At 40.0% G+C, this 27,808-nt stretch overlaps 1 protein-coding gene and 1 pseudogene across 1 annotated transcript; both read left to right on the top strand.

Moving 5' to 3' along the window:
• The first annotated feature begins 59 nt into the window (after nucleotides 1–59).
• LOC132776708 (uncharacterized) lies at nucleotides 60–27,717 on the top strand. Its single transcript, XM_060778654.2, has 15 exons — nucleotides 60–195; nucleotides 1,857–1,985; nucleotides 3,670–4,001; nucleotides 5,728–5,861; nucleotides 7,807–7,935; nucleotides 9,350–9,597; nucleotides 10,125–10,293; nucleotides 13,215–13,419; nucleotides 13,590–13,720; nucleotides 15,193–15,353; nucleotides 16,289–16,443; nucleotides 19,381–19,587; nucleotides 19,845–19,939; nucleotides 22,183–22,304; nucleotides 26,357–27,717. The coding sequence occupies exons 1-15, from the start codon at nucleotides 132–134 to the stop codon at nucleotides 26,593–26,595; spliced, it is 2,520 nt and encodes an 839-aa protein (XP_060634637.2). The 5' UTR covers nucleotides 60–131; the 3' UTR covers nucleotides 26,596–27,717.
• On the top strand, nucleotides 27,709–27,808 carry LOC132777391 (U6 spliceosomal RNA; annotated as a pseudogene).

The following is a 27,808-nucleotide window of genomic DNA, read 5'->3' as shown; positions in this document are numbered from 1 at the left end:
GAGAAGGGAAGAAAGCAAAACTAACATGCTGGTCATTTCCCCTCCCATCCAATAGGACTATACCTGACTTAACTTTGTTAAGTGAAGTTCTCAGGTTATCCAAGAATGTTCTGCTGCAAGACCCATGTCAGATGGCTTCTCAGTTTATAGGTCGTCTTCATCAAATTGCAGCAGCGGATAAGCCAGTGGCTCCAGGTATTGTAAAGGAAAAGGCATGGATTTTTCAAATAATTCTTCCGACTTCCTATTTTTTATATCGTAAGTCTTCCATTTTCTCAGGAATTAGGGGCATAAGACCTCACAAAATTGGAGAAATTTAATATTTTTGTAACTGAGAAAACACCTTCCTGGAAATCTCTGGGTCCTCCAGTGGGACTGTGTGGTAAACTGCCAGAAAAATTAAACTTGCAAATGTAGATGGCCATCTGTATTTTGCTTTGAACTCTATTTGTCATGCTAAAACATAAACAGCCATAGTATGGAACCAAGTCATCCCTAAATGCCTGAAAGATTACTTCCAGAAACTAAATGCAGGCAGGAAAACAAATCCCTGTGCAGCAATCCAGAAGGATAACTGTGAAGTCTTAGCCCTGCCTTTTCCTCTCCTCTGCTTCTGTTTCCCCGTTTATAGATTTTCCCAATAGTGTGGATACCTTCCTTTGTATTAGTTTGGGTGGAGCATAGAAACCCCTAGAGGCCAGCATCAGTTGCTCTATTCCATTTGCCTGTATAGAGCTCCTTTGCTGGACTCCTCCCTTTTTTGCAACAGAGCAACGGAGAATAGACAATTAGGAATTGTCTGGTAATCCTAGGCCGAAGCAATCCAAAAAACAGGCATCCTTAGCACCTGCAATCAACAGTATTTTTATACCATCAGTCCAAAGGACAACAGAAGCTTTTGGTCAGCTTAAGTTTCACAAGAAAGAAGATTAAGACAGTTTATAACCATTGCTTTGCACCAGAGGCAAGAGACTTTTAAAGACTCCAGAGAGATGACTACAACCAGAAAATCTCCTTTTGTAATGTATTGTTTTAAGTTACTTTATTATAGTCCCAGGTGGATTTAACCTTTATTCATCTTGTTTGCAGTAATGTCATTTTGGTTATCTTTTCTCTTTCCTAAAGTGACTTTGTCCACTAAGGGTCTTAATCATAACAGAAAGTGTACAGATAGTCCCCAAGTAAAGCCAGACACTATAGTTTTCCCAAAGGCTCGAGCGTGCCATCACAATAGCACCCTCCATGGAAGTGCTAAGTCACACCCAGATAGAAAGGGTGTGCTGCAGCCCTAAACGTTTCTGACACAGTATACCTGTCTGAATGTATCTCCCTATATTATCCACCTCGGAAGATAAGTTCGCTGGGTGAGGCCCTGCTCTCAGTCCCACCCCCCTCGCGGGTGCGACTAGTGGGGATGGGAAACAGGGCCTTCTCAGTGGTGGCACCTCATCTAGCGAACTCCCTCCCAAGTGAAATTAGATCGGTCCCCTCCCTTCCTGACCTTTAGGGAAAAACCTAAAGCCATTTTAAGAAGGAAATCATTATATCCTGGAACAACAAATAAATTATAGGCTGAGCATTCCTTGTCCATAATTCCAAAACAGTTCAAAATCTTAGATTGTCCACATTGGTAGCTGGGAAAGTAACACCTTTACTTTCTAATGGTTCAATGTACACACACTTAATTTCATACACAACACTTTTTTCAACAATTCTATAAAACTACCCTATGAAAACAAAAGTGAATGTTGTGTTTAGATTTCTATCCCATCTCCAAGATATCTCATTATTTACGTATATTTGGCATAAAGGCGAACCCACTAAATAACTGCTTTGTGTTACTCATATTGATACAGGGGATCCCAAAAAATATCTCTATCTGCCAGCTCTTTTGTCCCAGTGTGAGAAATCTTCCATTCCTGTTCTTGTTCCTTCAACAACCTGCCTTATAGCTCCTGGTGGACTACCATGTGACTTTCTCAAAGGTAAATGAGAAAAATATTAATTATTCAGGAACTACTTAATCAGCTTTTCTAACAAATAGAGATATATGACTCTGCACAGCCAGGCTTCCTGTCAGATTTAGTGTCAGGGGGAAAAGCTGCTATTAGGAGCTCAGCACGGGCAGTCTGCTCAGCTAGTCACCTCTCTTCAGAGCAACAGATGAGCCAGGGGTCAGGGAAATGTTTTGACTTTTCAATGGCGTGCTAGCCAGGGAAAATACCCAACCAGGAAAATCTCTCCCCAGACAAAGGGTTGGGGATTCTATGTGAAAATCATATTTTCAAAGTATTCTAGAACTGATCATTCATGTAATAAGAGGACCTACTGTTTTCAGCATCTTCTCTTCTCTGTTAGGAAAGGACATTGGCATTTTATGTTTAGGTTGGAAACATTTTGCTTCACCCCTAAACCAGTCTTTGACTATTTATTAGTGTCAGATGTATTCACAAGTGAGAATAATGTAGCATTTCAGATATTGTTGAAAGGCAGTTCCCAGAAATCCTTAAAAGGGGTTGTTGTGGGTTTTTCGGGCTACATGGCCATATTCTAGAAGCATTCTCTCCTGATGTTTCACCTCACAACCTCTGATGATGTCTGCCATAGATGCAGGTGAAATGTCAGGAGAGAATCCTTCTAGAACACGGCCACACAGCCCAAAAAACCTACAACAACCCAGTGATCCCTGCCATGAAAGCCTTAAAAGCATTCCTTTGTTGACTGGGGCTGCTAGGAGTAGTCCAGCCTCTTGAAGGCCTCATGATTCCTCCCCCTGATTTAGGGCCACAGATTTTTGAAGGGTCTCCAACTACCAAAAAAGCAAACAAATACAAAATTGCTAATAAGATTTGATATTATATGCCCTTTTAAAGCAGTGTTATGAGTCCCCTAAATTTGATACAGTTTTGAATTTTTTAAAATGTACTTAGGGAGCTTTCGGTGGTGTTTCTATGCAAAAATTACCTGAAAATAGTCCAGTTTTTTTTAAATAGAGAGGTGGTGGGCTTTGGATGGCTAGTAAGGAACTTCAGGGAGTGCAAAAAAGAGTTGGAGACATTATCTGAAGATGATGCTTTTACTACCTCAATTTAGAGCTGTATTTCTAAATGTGTGACCTAGAGACAAACATTTGTCTGAACACTATCGCAAAATTGGTGGGCTGCAGATACAAAACAATGAGTTCAGAGACCACATGCAGCCAGTCTAGATCTACATCTGATCTGGCCAACACCTGATTTACATGGAGAAACAATGCATTGAGTAGCACTTTCATTAAGATTGAAAAATATGTTAGAGTCTATTACTTTAAAAGGGCATATTATATGAAATTTTATTAGCAATTTATCAAATGATTGTTCAAAATTAAAACAAATTATAAATGATTGCACAAAGATCTACCACACATAAATCTCAAAGAATCCATCCAGCTTGTTTGAGGTAACCTCACAACCTCTGAGGATGCTTGCCCCAGATGCAGGCGAAATGTCAGGAGAGAATGCTTCTAGAACATGGCCATACAGCCTGAAAAACCTACAACAACCCGGTGTTTGAAGTAACATTTATGTACCTGAAAGAGATGCCATTTATCTAATTTTAGAGAAAAGTCATCAGTTCTGCTTTCAGATCTATCACAGAACATTTTGAAATTGTGTGGCTTTAAATCAATAGGTCATTTGGACAAAATTACAGCCATCGGACAAACCCAAGACGAACACATTGTTGCAACAGTTTCCAACGATGGCACCTTAAAACTGTGGGACCTGAGAGTTGGTAAAGCCATCTTCACTCTGCGTGCAATTGGGAGGAATATCAGTGCTATTGCTGTATGTTTGGAGAACAGGTTGGTGGCTGCGTCTGACAAGACCAGCATCAAAATTTGGGACCTTTCCTTGAAAAAAGTGATATATGCCGCTGGAGGGTTTTTGGATACTCCTATACTAACTTCTGCAATGAACGGACAACTCTTGCTGGTTTTTTTTAATGGCAACCACATGGTTCAGGTAAGTTTTTTTAAAAATTAGTAAACACTTTCATGTCTCTGTGTCATCCATTCTAACATGTGGCAAAAGTATGATAGCAGGGACCCTTCGAACCCTACGCATGTCAGAATTAATGAAGGGAAGTCTGCTTGGACTGTTCCCAGGTGCTGGGGCTGCTTTATTTGAAGGGCGGAAAGTGTGCTGGTGGCTGGGGAAGGCTTTTACAAGACCCTAGTGTGAACAGAGTGGCAGGAATGGGATCCCCCTCCCCTTCCCCTCTTCTTTTACTTTCCTCCGCCCACTTCCGGACAGTGGAGGAGCCGGGGCTCCAGGAGGGCAGAACGTGTGAGCTGTAGACCCCCCCCCCCCCTCACAGCTGCATCTCTTACTCGCTGCGCTGTCTCACAATGTCTTCCCTTCATGAATTCTGGCTCGCAGTGCGCAACTAGCGTAGGGTCCCAGCTATCATACTTTTGCCTAACATGCTAGGATAATTGAAAATATATGCCCGTGTATGTCTTATTCAAATATAAAATCAGTTGAGTCCAGCAAGTCTTGTCCCCAGCCAGGAAATTATGCATGCTCCATGTACTCCACCTGTTCTCATGCCAACACTATTGAATTTGATTGTGAAATTTCCATATAGTGGAAGCTGCAGCAAGAAAAAAAGAGGCTTAAAAGAAGGCACAAAAGAAATGTGTGCCTTGTTATAAGGGATTTTTTTCTCTAACTATATTCAGAAGTTTGATTAAGTTTTAAAATAAGATGCATGTTCTCAATACTCTTTATTTTACAACAAAAACACAGCATTTTGTACTGTTTTTTCCCCTTGTGTTGTCAAAGGCTTTCATGGCCAGAACCACTGGGTTGCTGCGAGTCTTCCAGTCTGTGTGGCCACGTTCCAGAAGCATTTCTTTTCCACTTTCATAATTCAGTTTCAGTAGACTGTGATTTTAGCTGAAGTTGACCGGCTGAAGTTGCCCATCCCATGTTGCCATATATGATTGAAGATAAACAGCCTTAAAAATATAACATAATTGAAGATAACTCTGCTTAATATTTATGTGAAAAGTTCCCATTTACATGTACTTGAAATAAGATCATTGCTTCTCCTTCTACAGTTACTACTATGTTATTTCCATGAATGTATACAATAATCTGCATATACAATATAATAAACTACTTTTGTTTGACAATGACCCACCACTTTGGTACACAGTTTATGGTTTATGTAAAAATAAATATGTGTAGATTTCCTCAGGGAGGAGCTGAAGAAACCCTTGTGCTGGCAGGACTGAAGATTGACAGGTTGTACGTTCGAATCTGGGGAGAGTACAGATGAGCTCCCTCTGTCAGCTCCGCTCCCCATGTGGGGGCGTAAGAGAAGCCTCCCACAAGGATAGTAAAACGTCAAAACATCCAGGCATCCCCTGAGCAACATCCTTGCAGATGGCCAATTCCCTCACACCAGAAGCGACTTGCAGTTTCTCAAGTTGCTCCTGACACACACCAACCAATTTCAATAGGACACAGCTGTTACTATTTTTTCTGCGTGAAGGCTTGTGATTCTAGGAGTGATAGAGATTAACTTCAACTCATAAATTACATTCAGTGTAGCTTTGTAATTCCACATATTTTCTTTCCGCAGTTTTGATTTAGACAGTAAGGAGGAAGGATATAGCATTACTTTAAATGGATATGAAGTAGTGCACAGCCAAGCAAATATTATTTTCATGTGTTGTTTCAGGTTTTTGACCTCGCTCGCTCATGTCAATTGCTCCATGAAGCATATCTTTCTACTGAAGAAGTGCCCATCCACAAGGACCGATCTATACTTGTATCAAAGAATTCAGTGAAAGATTATGTTTTGTGTGTCTATAGGTCAGTTGAACTTAATTTGTAATGTGGGAATAAAGCATAAAATGCATCTCCATAGATAAGTACCTATGGATCCAAGTATCCTTCAGGCCTTATCACGCTACAGCTTTATGCCATGTTATTTGCTCCAGCCAATCTTATGAAAATAACTCATCGCTGGAATGCTCTATTGTATCTGTGCCACATTTGCACTTTAAGACCATAATTCATACTTTTGTGCCCACATTAACAACATCATCGTTGTCGTCCTGTACTCTGCCCCTCATGTTATGATTGGTTTGTCTACTAAACGGCCCTGGCCCAATTTACCTGTCCAAACGCATCTCCCCCTATGAACCATAATGGAGATTAAGATCCTCCGGGGAGGCCCTGCTCTCCATCCCACCATTGTCACAGGCGCAACTGGTGGGATGAGAGACAGGGCCTTCTTGGTGATTGCCCCCCAGCTATTTAACTCCCTTCCTGGTGAGATTAGATCGACCCCCTCCCTCCTGTCCTTCAGAGGGATGGTAAAAACTTGGCTGTGGGACCAAGCTTTCAGGGCAGTGCAATAAGGCAGTGATAGGAAACTTTACCAGGCCAATTTAGATTTGATACAGATAACCAATAATGGTTTTAAAGGGTGTGTTTTCATTTTGATAAAGCCCTAAACAGTTCTGGCCCACTTTACCTGTCCAAACGTGTCTCTCCTTATGAACCATCAAGAACTTTAAGATCACCCTGGGAGGCCCTGCTCTTGGTCCCGCCACCATCGCAGTGGCGTTTGGTGGGGATGAGATACAGGGCCTTCTCCGTGGTGTCCCCTTGGCTGTGGAACCTCCCTCCTTAAAGAGGTTAGATCTGCCCCCTCCCTCAAGACACTTAAGACTTGGCTCTGGGAGCAAGTGTTTGCAGAATATACAGTTTTTATATTGTTGGAAGCCGCTCTGAGTCCCTCTTCAGAGGTCGAGAACAGGACGGGATACAAATATTCTAAATAAATAAAATAAGGTATTGTACAATTAAACAGGGATAACATTTTCAAACCAGGAACAGATTTTTTTTCAAATTTTGTTACATAGTGTGATACATACAGCTCATATGTCTCATTCCTCAACCCGTTACCTAATAGAGAGATTATAACATAGAAAAAACAGATTAGCATTAATCCTCAGAAACTGTACACTATGTTCTGGAACCTGGAATTTTTAAAGGTAAATTTTGTCACTTTGTGCACACAGAAAGCTTTCCTGGGAGAACGTTTGTGCACAACTTGGCTTAAAGGCCTCCGTGGCTAAAAAAAAGTTATGCTTTGAAAAGAGGATGTAAGGAATGAAGCCGCATCACTCTCAAAGACTGTAGCTTTGCTCTGCATCTTTTCTTCTTGTTGACTTCAAAAGCCAAGAACAAGAAATCTTGTGGACTTTCAGATTCATACCTTCTTTTGAATGTCAGCTGTGAGTCTTGACAAACAAAATGCAGCTTTACCTGACCATTTATTTATTTATTTCGGGCATTTCTATCCCATCCTTCTCACCTTCGAAGAGGGACTCAGGACGGCTTACAGCAGGCAGCCATTAGATGCCAAAAAATTATACATTAAAACACACAGTTACAATAAACACAATTAAAACAATGATAAGCAGTTTGCCGGTTAAAACATAATCCAGTCAGTCCACTAAAACATTATCTTCCCAATTGATCCATTTATTGCACAAACACTTGATCCCAAAGCCAGGATTTGAGTTTTTTCCCAAAAGGTTAGAAGGGAGGGGGCAGATCTAATATCATTGGGGAGTGAGTTCCACAGCTGAGGGGACACCACGAAGAAGGTCCTGTCTCTCGTACCCACCAGTCACGATTGCGAAGGAGGTGGGACCGAAAGCAGGGCCTCCCCAGACCTCTTCTTGTGCTTTTGATCTTGTTATGTTGTGGCTCATTCAATATTTTTTTCTCCTCTCTTTTCTAGAAGTGGAAGCGAAGCAATGGTTTTTAGTGGCAAGGCCGGAAAAGTAGTTGCTAAACTGAAAAGCCAAGAACCAATCGCAGCTGCTGAGGATGTGGCTGTAACCAAGGAATATTTTCTGGTGATTTTCAGGTAGTGGTCTTCAGATACTGCCCCCCCCCCCCCCAAAGGTTTTAAATCCCTTTCTAACTATATTTTGTTTGTTATTCTGATTTACATGATGAATTCTCAGTCTTTATTGTGGATGGTAATTTGGTCAACGTGTAAAGCCATTCACAATGCAATCCCATTGATGTCTCCTTAAAAGTAAAGCCAGTTGAGTACAATATTATCGTCTCATGTTGGAAGGTAAACATTGGAAACTTTTATCTGTCAGCAATTGCTAGACACCTAAATCCCATCATTCCCGACTGTTGGACATACTGGCAAAAGTTGACAGCAGATGAACAATAACTGGATAGCAGGTAGCCAGAGATCTGCTTTAAAGGGAGCCGGGGGTGGTGGTGGTGGTACAATAGGTTAAACTGCTGGGCTGCTGAACTTGCTGACCAGAAGGTTGGCAATTCAAATCCATGGGATGGGGTGAGCTCCCACTGTTAGCCCCAGTTTCTTAAAAAATTGTGTAGATCAATAGGTACCACCTCAGTGGGAAGGTAAACTGCGCTCCATGCAGTCATGCTGGCCACATGATCTTGGAGGCGTCTACAGACAACGCCAGCTCTTCAGCTTAGAAATGGAGATGAGCACCAGCCCCTGAACTGGAGATGAGCACTACCCGTCAGAGCTGGAAGGGGAAGCCTTTACCTTTATCTTTGTTTTCTTGTTTTTTAAGCTTTGAATTTTTGCCTTGGTGTTTTTGTATGCTGGAATCTGCCCTGAGTCCCCTTGGGGAGATAGGGTGGAATACAAATAAAGTATTATTATTATTATTATTATTATTATTATTATTATTTGATACATAACAAGATTAATACATAGCGAACAAGATAACTATGTTGGCTTTTGGGAAGTCCCAAGTGTCTAGGATTGTGTGATGTATTGGCAAACAATGCGTGCAGATCCGAGTAGGGTGGCCTTTTGCAGCTGACAGATGGCAATTTTGTTGATGCCAATTGTTTTTAAGTGAAGGCCAAGGTCTTTAGGCACTGCAAGTTTATTATTATTATTATTATTATTATTATTATTATTATTCCAAAAAGGACAAGCTCTCACCCCTAATTTTCACTTGAAATTCCTTTACAGAATTTTACAGAGTTACTTTTTGGACTAAAGTTTTCCAAATTTTCAACCAGTATGTAGACTGGCCATGTTGTCTGTCTAGGAGTTGGAATTTTAAAAATAACTTAACTTTTACAAGCTCTTTCAATGATTCTTCTCTGTTTCAAATACAGGAGTTACTTTAAATAGATCTCTCTCTTTACCACCCCCCCCCCCCCCCGGTGTGAGTGTGTGTGTGTGTGTGTGTGTGTGTGTGTGTTCAAGTTCAGGAACATACAGTTTACTATATGTTGACACAATTCAACCAAAACGACATTTTCCTTTTTAGGTGTCCCTTCATGAGACAACGCGAGATTGTGCATATTGAACTCTACCATGTCCACAACTTTTCCTATGCTCACAGTCTGAAAGGATGCTGCCATGATCATATTCATACTTTTGCTGTCAACCATTTGGGGTCTCACCTGGTGGCATTCAGTCCCATACCAAACACTAATTCCACTGAGATAGTGTCATGGAATCTAGAGTCTGAAGATCACAAACACTTGGCTAAATTTTCTTCAGTTCCAACTGATGGTAAGTGGGGTAAAATATTGTAGCAGTCCAGAAGAAAGACCAGTCAACCATAAACAAGAAGAATATATCAAAAGAAGGCAGTGTCACAATCAGGCCTGTAGCTGATCCCTGGACAAGAAACATAATTGAGGGCTTCTCCCCAAATTTAATGATAGATGCAATAGATTTTCTCTGGTTGGTTGAGAAACAGAGTTATTCTCAAGCTTATCCCCAGAATTTAAAGTAATCAGAAGAGTTACTTTTGGCTCATCTACACTGGAAAGGGGCCTCTTAAAAAAAAAATCTCAAAATTGGATTTAGCTCTTAGCATTGAAGAGGTCCCAGCAATAGTTAGAAGCAAGAATTCTATTTTAGAGAGAGATTTCCAGGAAGTTTGGCAGTGCCGCTGCCAAGTCAATAAAATGCCTCTAGTTTAACTGGCTTCCTAGAAAACTTAATAGAGATATCTTGTTAAATGATCATTTTTGAATTTGATGAATAACAGTTTATATTATTTTCACAATTAACTTGAATTATCATAAATTTAGGTGTATGTACTGATCTTCGATACTGCTTAGCATTCTGTGATGGAGAGAACTACCTTCGATCTTGGAACTTGGCTTCCAAGATCAATGACCAGTCTTTGACAGTCACTGCAAGCAAAGCAAAGCAAACAAATGGTATTCAGAATATTGTGACATCAGAGAGATATCCCAGGTAATAACGTGCAAAATGCCTTTACAATTGTATTAATCATTGTTTTATTTTTTTATAATCCTACAGAACACTTTACAAAATGGATGCTAAACATTCTGTGCAGCTAGAATTATGATATATTATTAAGTTTTTATGAAGTACAGCTGAAGAGTCTTCTGTAGGGTCCATTGCAAACACTGCACAACAGATTTATGTAAATGTCTGAAACAGCCACTAGGTAATGTCCAGAAAACTTTTTGCAGTTGCCAGGTTTTTCGTGCCCCCAACAAGTTAGAAGAGAACGCATTTGGCTTAGGATCCACATGTTTTATATGCAGTGCTTTAGCACATTCAGTAACTGATTTAACCCTCCTGCTTTCTCATCCGAATGTAATGAAAAGTAAAACTGGGAGTTCCATCTGTAGCTGGACAATGATGTCATCCTTTCATGTTGATGTTAAACAGCATATGGCAGAGATGTTGAATCTGAAGTCCTCTAGTTCAGTGGTTCCCAACGTTTTTTGACCAGGGACCACTTTGATCAGGGACCACTCTCCAACATTAGTACCAAAAGAGTTACGAATCAGTTTTTGGTCAACTTTAGATTTGGTTTGGATATTTGGGGTGCTGATTCAGAAAATTGAATTGAACAGACCACATCAGCTCTTGCTTCTGATATAGAACATATGCCATCCAGTAGTTGCCATCTGCTTGCCCACAGAAAACCATATTTAATAAGCCTTGGGACTATAAGAGGGTTTTGCAAGACCAGTTGTTCTCGTTGCAATGGTGTAGTAACGGTAAGGCCGCAGACCATATTTTAGTTCTTGAGGACCACTGGTGGTCCAAGGACCACAGGTTGGGAACCACTGCTTTAGATGTTATTGAATGAACACCAACTCCAGTTGGAATCAACCACTAGAGACAATGACCAGGGTTTGTAGTAGTGTTTGAGAAAAGGATGAGAATTCTATGACTATGAAAATGCTATGAAATGTATTGGGCCACAAGTCAACAGGCAATTTGAGGGCACACACAGAGTCCTAGAACATCCACAACACCATATACATTCCCAACCCTGGCATAGGAATAGAAAATATTTTGCTATGCATTATGCAGATGTGGACACAACTGTTTGCTTTTCCTTTCTGACTTCGTAATGCATTTCACAGTTCTTCGGTCCCTTTTTCTGAAATGACAGGGATATATTAATTTACCCATTCCATCTGTGCCACAGGTTGTGGTACGGGTCAGACCATCAATGCATCATGAAACACCTTCTGTGTTGCCTTCATGCTTCTTTCTGCAGTGCGTTTTCTTGCTGAAGTATCTACTTTTTTCTCCTCCCAGTGCTTTGAAATCCTGCTGCCACTTCATAGTAGCTTCTGACTTACTATTGCCCAACTACATGTGCACAACACTATTTCACTTGAAGCATGACATATATTTCCATATACTATCATCAATGTGAATACATACCAGTGGTGGAGATAAATAAGGACATCTGAGTAGAGGCAATGCAGCTCAGAACTGATGATGCAGTTCATTTTGTCATCACATTGCTAGGTTTCTTCACATAAGGAAAACCCTACGTTGGTTTATAGTTTTGTATTACAGCAGCCCTTTTCTGCACAAAACAAGCACACTTCACGTCATCTGTTCGGATTCACCTGTAGCTTAGGAAGATGCCAAGAGTAGCCATTTTTTATGGGTCCATCAACATGGATTGAACTAATGAGAGCATGGGAAACAGTTTGAAATTGAGGTCATCAACCAATTGCACAGAGTTATCCAGAAATTCTAATTGCAACATGTGAAGCAATAGCAAATTGAAGTTTTATGTACATTGATTTTTATGTACTAAAATGTAGAGAAATGAGTGAGGAGAGCAATGCTTGACAAACAATTGGGCAACTGGGTTGCTGTGAGTTTTCCGGGCTATATGGCCATGTTCCAAAAGCATTCTCTCCTGATGTTTCACCACATCTATGGCAGGCATCTTCAGAGGTTGTGAGGTCTGTTGGAAACTAGGCAAGTGATGCCTGCCATAGATGTGGGCAAAACATCAGGAGAGAATGCTTTTGGAACATGGCCATACAGCCCAGAAAACTCACAGCAATCCAGTGATTCTGGCCATGAAAACCTTTGACAACAAATTACACAACTGGGTTGTTTTGCAACTGGGTTGTTCTCGACCGTACCTCAAGAAGTCTGACTTGACCATGGTGGTCCATGCCTTAGTTACATCAAGATTTGACTACTGTAATGCACTCTACGTACGGCTGCCCTTGAAGACATTTCGGAAACCACAGCTGGTGCAAAAGTCAGCGGGGATACTCTTCTCTCGCTCCCGCCCCCATCTCAGGCACGGCCGGTGGGGACGAGGGAAAGGGCATTCTCAGTGATGGCCCCCTGCCTCTGGAACTACCACCCTAGGGAGATTAGGCTGGCACCCTCCCTAACCATATTCCACAAGGAATTAAAGACATGGATGTTTTGTTGTGCTTTCGACTGATGACTCCTATGACAAACGACCTGTTTTGTGACTTGACTAATTATTTAACTTTAATTCCTATATTACATTATTATTCATATTTTATATGTTAAATTGAATTGATCCTGATCCTGTTAAATTGCTCTGTTTCCATGATGTTTCCTATGCTATTTCCATGGCTTCTCTGTGTAGCCTGACATGGTGGTTGTGAGAGAGCTCCAGCATTTCTGTGTTCTGAAATAATATGCTATGTCTGGGATGGTTCATCAGGTGCTCTGCTATGGCCGACTTCTATGGTTGAAGTAGTCTGCAGTGCCTTTCATTGGGCAACTGCTTGTGGGGATTTTACTCTCTCCACCGTTCCTTCCCACCAGCCCAGAAGTAGCAACATCTACAGAACCGTTGCCAAATATCACTAAAAAGGCTATCAATTTCATTCTTTCCCAAGATACGCTGTCTGTCGAAATACAAGGGGTCCAGGAGTCATAACAGTTTGGAACATTGTGAAATCAAAGTGTAAACACAACGCTGTGAGAGTGGAAAGAGGACTGGTTGAAAACACAGATGTAGTACTGATTAAAGACATGAAACTGTATGTTCTGACAGACAAAGGAATTGCTCCCTTTGGGGATCCTCCCAGGCCCATTTTCCAGGTAGAAAGTATAGCTTTTCTTTATAAATACTGATTGTTTGCTTCTCAGATATAGGAATTTAAGCTATTGTTAATAAGAAAGAAATGATATTGAGAGGAAAAACTAATGCTGGTAAGAAAGTAGCTTGCAGATATTTTTCCTAACTAAAAATATGTTTTATGTCATTCTAGAGCCTTTTAATTTATGATCTCCTGAAAAAGAAGTACCTAAAGAAACAGACTGGTCTCTACATAATCCCCTGTCCATATAATGAGTATCGGATTCTTGAAGGAGCCCTTCTACTTGGTCTCTCAGAGAACAGGTAACATTTTTGCTGCTACTGAGAAGGTAATATGCTATTTATTTTATTACTACATAGATAGGAATGTGTGCATCAGCTGAAAGTATGATTAGAATAACTCCACCATTCCATGAGATTTTGAAACTCAGCCAAGAACATGGTGAACTGAAAATTCTGTCAACCACAAACTATGAATTTCTTTTTAGAATAAACAAACAAAATATAGCAAAGGAATGATGTCTGTTTCACCCAGCGCATGCATAACCCTGGATTCAACCCACTGTAGAGTATTTTTGTTTTGTTGGAAGTTCTTTTTTTTAGAATATATTGTTAAAATGAGAACCTTTTCCGATTCTTTGTACAGTCAGTCCCCAAGTAACAAACAAGGTTCTGTAGGTTTGTCCTTAAGTTGAATTTGTTTGTAAGCCGGAACAGGTACATTTTTTAAGTATAACTCTAGCCATATATAATTTTTCGTGTCAGGAGCAACATGAGAAACTGCAAGTTGCTTTTGTTGTGAGAAAATTGGCTGTCTTCAAGGACGTTGCCCAGGGGATGCCCAGATGTTTTGATATTTTTCCATCCTTCTGGGAGGTTTATCTCTTGTCATCGCATGGGGAGCTGCAGCTGACAGAGGGAGCTTATCAACGCTCTCCCAGGATTCGAACATCTGACCCATTGTGCCACTGGGGGCTTCTCCTCCAGCATGACTTGATAGTATTTTGGGCCAAAAGTCCTTCATTTCAATAGTTTACTATGATCTGCGGTTCTGCATATCCACGGGAAGTTCAGGAACATATACCCCATGGATTGTCTGTCTTCAGTTCTGCCGGCACAAGGGTTTAACCCACTGCACCACTGGGGCTCCACCATACACACACACACACATACGTCTGTGTGTGTGTGTATGTGTAGAGATATATGACGGTAAAGGTTTTCTCCTGACATTAAGTCCAGTCAAATCCGACTCTGGGGGTTGGTGCTCAACTCCATTTCTAAGCCAAAGAGCTGGCGTTGTTCGTAGACTCCTCCAAGGTAATGTCACCGACATGACTGCATGGAGAGCCATACACACACGTTTGTGTGTATATACAGAAAGAGAGGCATGCGTTGGATAGCATAGGGAAGGGTTAATAATCCTGTGGTGTTTGTTTTGCTGATTTCTCCTTCCTTTCTATCCCTGTGATAATTGGATTCTGAAACATTTGGCTTGTTGTGGAAACAAAGATTGATGATAAAGCTTCAGCTGAGACACCTTTTTGCCATTATCATTATTCTTGCAGTAAATTTCTCTTCCTAGGGTTGGATTTCTCCCCCTTCCTGTTGTCTCATCCCTATTTGTAACTCTAAGTTGTTTGTAAGTCAGATGTTTGTAACTCAGGGACTGCCTGGACATTGTTAGGTAAAGTTAGTTTTGTATTCAGTCCGAAACTTTGGAAAATCAGTATGACACAAGTTCTGATTGCTCCGTTTGGTTGGTAATATATTTTCAGAGACCATTTTATCACGTGGAATTTGGAAACAGGATTGATTAAGAATCGGATCAGGCCTCAATACAAAAACAACATTGCCTTGCAAGCTACTCATCCCAACCATTCCTTGCCCAGAGAAAACACAAAATTAAACAAAGGAGGATTGTGTAAAGAAATAACAGGTTTCAAACATTTCATTCTCCTTACTGCTGAAATTGAAACTGATCATTATGTGCAAGATTACTGATGAGCAGTGGCATCCAGTAATTGCAGGGAAGTAGTAATAGATAGTTCATAATTAAGCTACATAGCTAATACGGTTGTTTTACGATGTACAGTAATGCTCAATATGTAAACCTTGAACAGAACCCTACTTGTACCACCTAATTCTTGGAGTCTGATGGTCATTCACATACAAGTAGGGCATTCATGACCGGAATCACTGGGTTGTTGTATGTTTTCCGGGCTGTATGGCCATGTTCCCGAAGCATTCTCTCCTGATGTTTTGCCTACATCTATGGCAGGCATCCTCAGAGGTTGTGAGGTCAAACAACCTCTGAAAACCCAGTATCAGATCTGTTGGCTTAATTTTACATTACTTTTAATCTGATTAAAAATTGATAGTTTGCACTTAGGGACCTTATCCCACCAAGCAAAGAAAGCTAGGATAGTTAGTTACCAAATTTTCAGAGCAGCAACTGAATTCAGAAGTAATTTTTTGATCCTGGTGACTTGGGCAATCATTGAATCATAGAATCAACAACATAAAATATAATTAATTTATTATATTTCACTTGAAATTTGTGAGGGAATAGGTCAAGATTTAATAAATTTAAGCTTTAATTCAGACAAGACGTAAATAATTGTGGGAAACTCGAGGAACCGATTAATAGGGAGTGTCATTTTACTCATCCGAGAAGGCCAAGCACATGCAAGCCCTTGGGGCAGCCTAGAGCAATGTTCTGGATCTCCCATCTCTAATGTTAAGTTTGCAGCATGATGAATGTGTATCCAATGTTACCTAAGCAGGAAGATGGTGTACAACTATTACAATCTCTTAGCTTCAAGGATAAAGTCACAATATAAGTTACATATGTGTGTCTTGCTTTTATCTCAGCATTATGGCTTCCTTGGGAAAGGCGAAATGAAACAAGCACTGCACAGAAAAGGAGGCGAGAGAAGGCAGGAAAACTGGAGGTGGAAATGTTACAACAGCTAGCCAAGGAGAAGAGCAATGCTATTGATCAGTACCTCCTGAGTGGAGATGAAAAGGTGAGATACATCATTCTAGGTGCTGTTATTTACTGAAATGCCAATACACAAAAAGTTTGCTTTTTTTAAAACTGAAGCACACATATGGCATGTGATGCCTATTTGAGATTATAAACCTTTAAAAAACGAGCTGTTGCTATCTTCTTAGATTTATCCTAAAATGAAATTACTGCGACCTTTAACATGGTAATTCTGAAGCTCGGTCATAAATTAGGAGCATAATCAAACATTGATATTATTTGAGTTTAAAAAAAACTGAGCTGTCGCCCTTATTTATATATTGAAAACTTGTAGACAAGGTTTTTCTGTTTGTTCTATTTTATGTAGCATGTCGCCATATTTTATTCAGATGTGTAAAAATCATAATAGCAGCTTTAAGATTACTATTGCTTCTTGTGGAAGGAACTGTGAAATGGGAATTTTTACTGATTCTTCCTGTCCGCTTTCCCACTTTACCTATTTTTTCCAATGAAAAGTTTATTATTTACTAGCCGTCCCCTGCCACGCATTGCTGTGGCCCAGTCTGTGTATATGTGTTTTATATGTGAATGTATGTGTGTCTGTGTATATATGTGGTTTTGCGCATGCGTTGTAATGTATTCTAATTTTTTTTGCTTTTGAGGTCTTTTCCACTACATTTTTCAGTGTTTATGAATGATGGTCACTCATTGGCCTGATAGGTGTATTGTGTCCAAATTTGGTGTCAATTCATCCAGTGGTTTTTGAGTTATGTTAATCCCACAAACGAACATTACATTTTATTTATATAGATTTTATTAAAATATTTATACCTGCTCTATATGCATATCAAAGATCTCAGGTAGGCTTACAAAAAGCTTTAAAACAAGCTGTGCAGTTTAAAACAATGGAACTAAAAACATATTAAACTTCAGTAACTTATTTATTTATTTAGTATATTTGTACCTTGTCCTTCTCACCCCGGGGGGAGGGGAGGAGGGGACTCAAGGCGGATTCACAAAAGGCAACCATTCAATGCCACCACACAATTTATAAATAACAATTACAATTAAATTATTATAATTGAACATAATTTCAAAATAATAATCCAGGTCAGTCCATTGTCACATAGAATCAATCTCATTCTTGATTGGTGCATCTACTGCTCAAACGCTTGGTCCCCAAACCATGTTTTAAGTTTTTTTTCCGAAATGACAGGAGGGAGGAGGTTAATCTGATGTCACTTGGAAGGGAGTTCCACAGATGAGGGGCCACCACTGAGAAGGCCCTGTCTCTGGTCCCCACCAGTCGCATTTGCGAGGATGGTGGGAATCGAGATCAGGGCCTCCCCCGATGATCTTAACCTTCATGCTGGTTCATAGTGAGAGATATGTTTGGACAGGTAAGCTGGGCCAGAACCGTTCAGGGCTTTATAGGCTACAGCCATCACTTTGAATTGTGCTCGATAACACAGTGGCAGCCAGTGGAGCTGGCATAACAGAGGGATTGTATGCTCCATGTATGCTGCTCTGGTGAGCAACCTGGCTGCTGCCCATTGGACTAGTTGAAGCTTCTGAGCAGTCTTCAAAGGCAATCCCACGTAGAGTGCATTGCAGTAATCTATTCAGGATGTAACAAGACTGTGGATTACTGTGCCTAAGTCGGACTTCCCAAGGTACTGGCGCACAAGTTTTAATTGTGCAAATACTCCCCTAGCCACTGCCAAGAATAGTAATAATAATAATAATAATAATAATAATAATAATAAGTTGGAAACAGATTTAAACATTTTCAAAACAATTTAAAATTGTGCACACCAAATCTGGGAGGAATTAATGAGGCCCAAAGACTTTGATGCCTAAATAACGAGTGTTGATGCTAACTGAGCCTCCAGGGCATTCCATAGTTGGGCTTCCATGGCTGAGAAAGCCCTCTCCCATCTCCCAACACATAGATCTCACTGATGGGACACAAAGGAGTTCCGTCACCTCCCACCCATCCTACCAGCAGATCTTAACCCTTGGGCAGGCACATATGAGGAGAGCATTCCCATAAATATCAAGATCCCAAGCTGGTAAATGTCATCACAAGTACTCTGAACAGACTGCAAATTTATGAGCTGTCAGTGCAATTATTTTGACACTTGCATGATATGCTTTCTATATAATACTCCACATTGCATTTTGCACTAACTGTAGCTTATGAGTCCTCAAAGACAGCCCCACATACAGTACATTGTAGTATTCTAAATAGGAGGCTACTAGTACATGGAGTACTATGGCTAGGTTATCTCTTTGCAGGAAAGGCTGAAACTGGTACAGTAGTTGAATTTGGCATGGAGCACTTCACACCACAGATTCCACTTGGGCCTCAGTGACAAGGAGCACTCTCAAGCTATGTTCCTATATCTTTATAGAGGGAATGTAGTCCCATCCAGAAGAGGCTGTTTACCCAATTCTCAGATCCAAAAACAGGTTAATCACCAACTGCAGCTGTAATTAATCTTGCCAACTGAAAGGTTGACAGTTCAAAGTCGGGTCCAGGTGAGCTCCTGACCTTCAGCCCAGCTCCCCCGCCCACCTAGTGGATCGCAAACAGCAATGTGAGTAGATGAATAGGAACCACATTAAGTGGGGAGGTAGTTTAGGCATGGTGTTTCGGAGGAAAGTTTACGAACAAAGAAAGCTCTTCAGAAAGGAGATGGCGCAACAGCACCCCACTGTGGCCAGAACCAAGCACAGCCTCCAAAAGATGCCGAAAGATAAGAAAATGCCTAAATATACCTCTATATTGTTGTCTGTCTGGTCATTGTATAATCAGGACTGAATGTTTGCCATATATGTGTTCTGTGATCTGCCCTGAGTCCCCTTTGGGGTGAGAAGGGCGGAATATAAGTACTGTAAGTAAGTAAGTAAGTAAATAAATAAGTTGCGCGGAGGTGATCAATAAACTTTTAATGGCACCCTACTCTTTTCCTAGGTAGCAGTGTGCTCCTATTATGCACATCACCTGTCTGTGTTCAGCCTGGAAACGATGTCCCATCTCCGCACTCTTGAGAGCAGAGAATCTATGCTGTTCTTACACAATGCAGCCTTGACCTTTGATGGCCATTACTTAGTGCTCTCGAATTACAGCGAGGAGGAGAAAATCAGCTATGTAACCCTATGGAATTTAGCCACAGGAAAGGTATTATTTCTAATACACACAAGGAGTAAAACCAATTAAAACATCACACGTTAAAAGCGAATCAAGAAAGTGAATCAATACAAAACTTAAAAGATGGTGAGAGAGGATAGGAACAACATTGCTGTAAATGAGGCACTTAGCCATTTGCAAATATACAGGAAAATATAGCCCCAGATACTAGGCTTTATGATGTGTAAGTTACCTATGAAAGAGAAATCAGTGCTTAACTGGTGTGTTTAAAACATTTTTCATTATAGGTCAGGAAAAGATTAAAAAATGAGCCAAACGTCTGCTGTACGGCCATAACTGATGATGGTAGCAGAATAATTTTTGGTGTGATGCTGGAAAACAAGTAGGTAAAAATGCCTAAATTTGGCGATTCTTCACATTTATGCTTGGCTAGTTAATCATCTTTTAAATTAACATGTCTGGTAAGACATACATATCTGTGGACATCTCTCATATGGAACCAACCCATATTCTGTGTATATATGAAGAGACATCACACTGGCAACGAAGATCCTCATAGTAAAAGCAATGGTATTATTCCCCATAGTCACCTACGGATGTGAGAGCTGGACCATAAGGAAGGCTAAGTGAAGGAAGATAGATGCTTTTGATCTGTGGTGTTGGAGGAAAGTTCTGAGAGTGCCTTGGACTGCGAGAAGATCCAACCAGTCCATATTTCAGGAAATAAAGCCCGACTGCTCATTGGAGGGAAGGATAGTAGAGGCAAAGATGAAGTACTTTGGCCACATCATGAGAAGAAAGGAAAGCTTAGAGAAGACAATTATGCTGGGGAAAATGGAAGGAAAAAGGAAGAGGGGCCGAACAAGGGCAAGATGGATGGATGGCATCCTTGAAGTGACTGGATTGACCTTGAAGGAGCTAGGGGTGGTGATGGCCGACAGGGAGCTCTGGCGTGGGCTGGTTCATGAGCAGCCCACGAATGAACAACAACATGTTGAACAGTAGTTTTGTGTAGAGGATAGTTCAGGCTATGATCTATAGCAACTTCTGCTGTTATATGTTCATTTATAATGTTTTTTATGACACAGGAGGCAAAACTTTTTGCCTGCCCTCGTACATCCTGCATATCGAATATTTACATTACATTCATAACAGTAGAAAAATTACAGTGATGAAATAACAACAAAATAATTTTATGGTTGGGGTCACCACGACATGAGGAACTGTATTAAAGGGTTGTGGCATTAGGAAGGCTGAGAACCATTGATCTAGATGTTTTGTTAACTAATGGATTTGCTACTCTATTATTTTACTTCAGAAGTAATTGTTTCATTTTAGAAATAACTGTTTTTAAATTGCTTTGTTATTTAAATATATTGAATTAAAAACTGGATTTGATTGTGTCGCCCAGTTTGAATGTTGATTTCAGCATGTGCTGGCTGCTCTAGTCTGATCAGTAAGGATTTAAGAGAAACTCAGAAGGAGTCGTTCCTATATACTCGAACCCCATTTCTTACCATTCCAGATACTAAAAATGTAAGAAGTAGCAGCCTATCTCAGGAATATGATCAAAAGTTGCTCAGTAAACTTGCCTGTGTCATCAGGGTGGAAGTGCACCACAAATGCTTCTAGCATGTCACATTGCATTTTATGCTTTTTCCATCTTGATCTTGAGGACCACTCTTTTCACAATGATGTTAAGCATTTTGTTGTTTATTGTTGTGTGCCTTCAACTTATGGTAATCCGAAGGGAAACCCATCAGTGTTTTCTTGACAAGATTTGTTCAGAAGAAGTTTGCTTCGAGAGTGTGACTTACTCAACGTCATCATATAAGAGATCAACAGGGGCCCCTCAGGGGAGTCATTTCTTCTTGTGGAAAAAATTGAAACACAGCAAGAACTCAGTTATTACTGCTTACTGAGACAGACTACTTTTAGGGCCTCATCAGACAGGCAAAATTGTCTGTCGGTGTCATGGGCTCCCATCCCATGACATCAATCTACTTCTGGTGGGGCTCCGTGGCACAAATTTATTTATTTTATGTCAAAAGCATTGCATAAATAAGTATAAAACTGATAAAAATAGAGGGAACATAAGCGACTAAATAACTTTTGACCAAAAACAGGCAACAGCCACCACATTTTCTGTAGCTTTAAATAATTCTTCCTCTGTGCATGAGGCAGAGCATTGTAGACAAACATGCAGATGCAAAGTTGTTTGTTCTGCTCCACAGTCGCCCAAGATGGGGGATTCTTCTAAATAGTGCCATTTTGCCAGGTTGTCTTCTGATTTATTTTCTCTGCTTCCCAAACTTTGAGGATGGCATGAAGAAGCTGAATAGTGAGGAGGTGCAACACTGCAGTGCCCTGCATGTGGCAAACGTAATTCAGCTCCTGGCAATAGTATCCTACGGTATTATGGATATTTTTCATTTAAATGCTCAAAAAGAACTCAACAGCCTATCATTCAATTGCATCACTGTTCAACATTAGCCTTCTTAAGCTTTGGAGCAACTGAGTTGTTGAATGAACTAATTGTGAGCATTTTACTTGGATTTTAAGTATTAGAATGAGTTATACATTTAAAAAATACAGCTGATGAAATTTGCTTTTCATGTTTTTTAGAATAAAGCTTTGGGATCCATTTAAGCACAAACACAAGTTATTTCAAGGTTATGAAGGCCTTCACCTGAATGTGAACAGCAAATTACAGATATTAGATAGCACAAAAGCTATCCTCCTTGCAGGTATTTATATCCTGAAATGGCATCACAGGGGAAAGGAGGTCATGAAAATATGCACTTTCCGCCATTACTTTTATTCTGATGTGCCAGACTGCTGTTTTCTTTTACAAATTGTGTTATTTCCTAAAACCGGCTGCTTTATCACTTGACAATAAAGTAAAGATGGTTTCTAAAAATTCCAGTGAAGTGCCTTTTAAAGACAGAAATATTGATATGCATAAATTACTTCACCATTGTTATGTTTTGTCGAGGGACAAAATTTTCATAACAAAACCAAACTTATCTGTAGCAACTGGTTTTATATTAGCATCACCAATTGTAGGCAAGGGACTTTTCTGATATTATTTTTCCCATCGTACTGAACTGTTACAATACTAGTATTTTATTTATTTATTTATTTACAGTATTTATTTTCCACTCTTCTCACCCCGAAGGGGACTCAGGGCGGATCACAGAACACATATACGGCAAACATTCAATACCATTATACACTGACAGGACAGACTCAGATAGAGGTATATAGGCTTTTCCCATCTTCGGTGTCTTGGAGGTTGTGCTTGATTCTGGCCAGGAGGGGATGCTGTTGCTCCATCCACCATGCCAAAGAACCCTGTTCACAGACTTCCTCTTTTTGATCAAATCGCTAGCATTTCTTTTTCTGGTATTTCCTTGTGATGCCATTAAAATACCTCCCCACTTAAGCGGTACCTATTTATCTAATGTTTCAATCTGCTAGGTGGACCGTGAGCTGGGCTGAAGGTCGGGCGCTCACCCTCAACCCGGGCTTCGAACTGCCAACCTTTTGTTGGGCAAGATTTGTTGCAGCTGGTGGTTAAATCTGCTGTGCTGAAGCCCAGTCCCTAAGTAACATCTTACTTGCTTACCATATTTGCTGGTACAATGGAATTATTATAAAATGATGGAAAATTTGAAGCAAATTGAACTGGTTTTAATTGTTATATCCTTCCAAGTCGAAGTGAGACTTGGGTCTCACTTAGTGCCTGGCTGCAATTGTGGATTTCTTACAGTGCAGTAATTTTGCCTAAGAAAAGGAAAAAGAGATCAGCAACAAATCTTATGTTCTTGACAAGGTTTGTTATGTTTTATGATGTGTTTATTTTTTTAATCTTTATTTTATTGCGTCATGTTCTTAATCTATGTTTGCCCAGGCTTGAACCCATGTAAGGCATCCCGAGTCCCTTCGGGGAGATGGAAACAGGGTATAAAAATAAAGTAGTAGTAGTAGTAGTAATTATTTGAAACACAACAAGAGTAGTACACAACAAACAAGATCACTATGCTGGTTGTTGCCGATCACCACTAGGACCACCTTGACTGGCTTCTGCCAGAGTCTTTGCAGTTCAATCTTTAAATCCTCATACCGTGTCAGCTTTTCCAGTTGTTTCTCTTTCTCTTCGATCCTTCTGTTGCCTGGGAAGTCCCAGAAGGGTTTGACGTGTTCATTTTCTGTAACTTTTTCAAGCTTGTGATGCCACCAGTACTTTGTCGCAGGTAGATGGTATTTGTGGCACAAGTTCCACAAATAATAGTAATTATTATTATTATTATTATTATTATTATTATTATTATTATTATAGGGCAATAACCTATGGTATGCCTTGCCTGTGGTTACCTGTATGTATCATTTTTAAAATCCTGATTTTAAAATAAACAAAACATCCATGACTCTGCTTTGAGTCTCCCCAGGGGTGAGAAAGGCAGTATATAAATACTGTAAATTATGTACATGGATTTGTGACCAAAGTCTTTGTGACCAAGCTTTTGGAGAACTTGTGCAATACATAGATAGGAAATGATGTGCAATGACTATTGGGACGGCCTGGACTGTGTTGTGGATTATGTCATTAATTGTGGATGTATTGTTTTAAATGTTTTTAATTGTCTTAATGTATTTTATAATTCTATTTTTAAAATGTTTATTTTAATTCTACATTTTTAAGGCATCAAATAGTTGCCTATGTGTAAAGCCACCTTGAGTCCCCTCCAGGGTGGAGAAAGGCGGGGTAAAAATGTCACAAATAAATAAATGTATTCCCCTGAACAAGTAATATACTCCTTAAACTGAGTAGATCTGCCTGTCTGGATATTAGAAAGAATATTCCAACTGAAGAAAACTATCAAACGCAGCCAGAGAACATTCACTGAAATAGAAACTTTATCACACTTTAACAAAATGGTTTTAATGGAAGTTTGTCTCATTAGTAGTGATTCAACTGAATTATGCTGTCTTGGCGCTAGCTTAGGTAGATAAATAGGACAAAGTAGCTGAATATAGCTATGCTGGCATAGGTTGGTGCCAGCATAATAAGTACAAGGACTTTGGGGAAAGAGCTGCTGGGACACAAGGGGAGAGGGTATAGGAAAATTCTGAATTACATTGTTGTTGTTGTTATTATTATTATTATTATTATTATTATTACCATCATCTTCATTTTTAAAAAATGCCCACTATAACACAGAAGAATGAAAAATTTCATTTCTATCCATTTGTTCCAATACTTCAGTGGAGGACGATTTTAATTTGCTCTATTACAATAACCAAAGTAATCTTCCACTACTCAGCATCATCTAATTAGCATGTAATTGAATTAATGTCCAATTAGTCTACATCACTGTCTCATTACTCAGCATAATCTAATAGAAGCTAATTGAACAGTGGTAATCCTGTGGCCATATGGCAAATTAAAAAAAAATTAAACGGGGGCCATATTTTAGATCACAAACCAGTATTGGGTTTTCTGAAAGACCTTTCACTTATCCACCTTAGTTCTCCAGTGTCCTTTGTCTACACTCTGGCTGCTGCATTGAGTTTTTACGTACAATGGAGGCTTGTTTATCAAAACTTTTAAGTGCTGAAGCTAAACTCACAATTATTTGAGATACCATCTGAAAGGCAAGGAGTGCTCAAGGACTAGGAACCAGATAGAGAGTAGATGGAAAGTTGCTGGGAAGTAAACTGGGTTCTAAATTGCTCAATCCTTCCAATTATAATCCAATTAAGAGATAAAAGAGACAAGGGCAGGAAGGCTGGGAAGGCATCGCTTGTTGATTCCACCATTATAAATTTTCCTAGTTTATTCACACCGATTTCCCATGCCACTACATCACAAACTGTTGTTAATATACAAAAACGAACCAGTAATTAATGTCCAATAATGGTTTGCCAATTCACTTTGATCTATGTTTTAGGGCAGTGGTTTGCAACCTGTGGGTCCCCAGGTGTTTTGGACTTCAACTCCCAGAAATTTCCGGTAAACTGGCTGGGATTTCTGGGAGTTGTAGGCCAAAACACCTGGGGACCCACAGGTTGGGAACCACCTCTTTAGGGCAAGTAACAGATTAATGCTAAATATCTTTTTTCTGACCTGGACCTTACCATAGTTAGAGAAAACCAAGAAAAGGGAGAAAGCATAATTCAACATTACCATTCTCCCAACTATGAATTGAAGGTTAGGATTTTCCCCTTGAATTGAACTAATGTTTTATCTAGACAGTTGAACTTTAATAACATTTGGATGTCTGGGATGTTGTAGGTTTTTCAGGCTGTATGGCCATAGAAGCATTCTCTCCTGACGTTTTGCCTGCATCTGTGGCAGTCATCTTCAGAGGTGCAGGCAAAACGACAGGAGAGAATGCTTCTAGAACTTGACCATACAGCCCAAAAAACCTTCAACAACCCAGTGATTCCGGCTATGAACGCCTTCAACAATATATTTGGATGTCTTCTTACAGTAGACTTTCAGTGAACTGATATCCAGAGATTGGTAGATAAACAAGGATTGGTGAGAGAACTTCAGTAGAGATAGCTTTTTCCCATGACAACTCTTTTAGGAGTAAAATTCCCTTCCTAGGAGTATATTTCTCCCACTTCCTGTTGTCTTGCTCCTGTTCTCAACTAAGTGTAAATTCACACAGATATACTGCTTTCTGTTTTTCAGCTATGGAGTTAATCAGTATGAATAAGAAGAGTAACTCATTAAAGTAAGAGGGGGAAAAAATCACAATGGAGTATTATATTCACTTTTCTCCTTCAGGTGAGGTCAGTCTGTGGGACTTGGAGAGTGGCACAGTTATATCCATCTTCACACCAGACAGCAAAATCTCCTGCTTGACTCTTGCCTTGGATAGAAAAGCAATTCTTTTAGGTTTGACTGACAGCCCTACTCTTATTACCTTGAAATTGCTGAGCCTCAACGCTGCTGCAAGTTTGACAGGAACAGATTTGTTTGGAGAAGAATCGTCAAGCAGCGAAGAGGAGTCTGAAGTAATGTAAAAAACCTTTTCAGCGAAATCAGAAACAAAGCATAAGCAAATTAAAATGTCTTGCATATTATTTTGTTTGTTTGTCATCTACACTGACCATTTCAAACTGAATGTATCAGGGTAGTGGCAGAACTATTTATCATAATCTCAAAATAGAACCCGAACATGACTGAGCACATCATATAGACACAGCCAAAAAAGTCAGGATGAATACAGTCCAACAACAAATATTTGTGTGTTAGTTTTAAAGCCTGTTCCTGGGGTTATTTGGGATGCTAATTCGGAAAATTGCGGTATTGGCTATACCGCATTAGCTCTAGGTTCTTAGGTAATAGATTAGCGAGATGGGCCAATACAAAAGGAAGTCCAAAAGGGACAAATGCAAGACACTCCACTTAGGCAGAAAAAATGAAATGCAAAGATACAGAATGAGGGATGCCTAGCTCAACAGCAGTACGTGTGAAAAAGATTAGACATGGACAAGTTAGACATGAGCCAACAATGTGATGTGGCAGCTAAAAAAAGACAATGGGAATTTGGCCTGCATAAATAGGAGTATAGTGTCTAGATCCAGGGCATTTATGCTACCCCTCTATTCTGCCTTGGTCAGACCACACCTGGAATACTGTGTCCAATTCTGGGCACCGCAATTTAAGTGAGATATTGACAAGCTGGAATGTGTCCAGAGGAGGGTGACTAAAATGATCAAGGGTCTAGAGAACAAGCCCTAGAAGGAACAACTTAAAAGAGCTGGGTATGTTTAGCCTGCAGAAGAGAAAGCTGAGAGGAGACATAATAGCCATGTATAAATATGTGAGAGGAAGTCTTAGGGAGGAAGGAGCAGGCTTTTTTTCTGCTGCCCTGGAGACTAGAATGCAGAACAATGGCTTCAAACTACAGGAAAGGAGATTGCACCTGAACATTAGGAAGAACTCCCTAATTGTGAGAGCTGTTAAGTAGTGGAACTCTCTGCCCCGGAGTGTGGCAGAGGCTGGATGGCCATCTGTTGGGGGTGCTTTGAATGCAATTTTCCTACTTCTTGAGAGGGGGTTGAACTGGATGGCCCATTAATTTCACTTCCAAATCTATGATTCTATGTATGGTCATCATGATTTCTTATAGGTTGCTTCGGCAGCACATATACTAAAATTGGAACTATACAGAGATTAGCATGGTCCCTGCGCAAGGATGACACGCAAATTTGTGAAGCGTTCCATATTTTT

The sequence above is a fragment of the Anolis sagrei genome, chromosome 5 (genome assembly GCF_037176765.1).
Source record: "Anolis sagrei isolate rAnoSag1 chromosome 5, rAnoSag1.mat, whole genome shotgun sequence".
In the NCBI taxonomy this organism is placed as follows: domain Eukaryota; kingdom Metazoa; phylum Chordata; class Lepidosauria; order Squamata; family Dactyloidae; genus Anolis; species Anolis sagrei.
This window is presented reverse-complemented; position numbering and strand designations above follow the sequence as displayed.

Bases quoted from the DNA above. Each gene is read 5' to 3' on its own strand.
- LOC132776708 (XM_060778654.2), top strand. From the start codon at position 132: ATGGCTTCTCAGTTTATAGGTCGTCTTCATCAAATTGCAGCAGCGGAT. The intron at 5,862-7,806 runs GTCAGTTGAACT...TCTCTTTTCTAG, and splicing joins TATGTTTTGTGTGTCTATAG to AAGTGGAAGCGAAGCAATGG. The intron at 16,444-19,380 runs GTGAGATACATC...CTCTTTTCCTAG, and splicing joins TCCTGAGTGGAGATGAAAAG to GTAGCAGTGTGCTCCTATTA.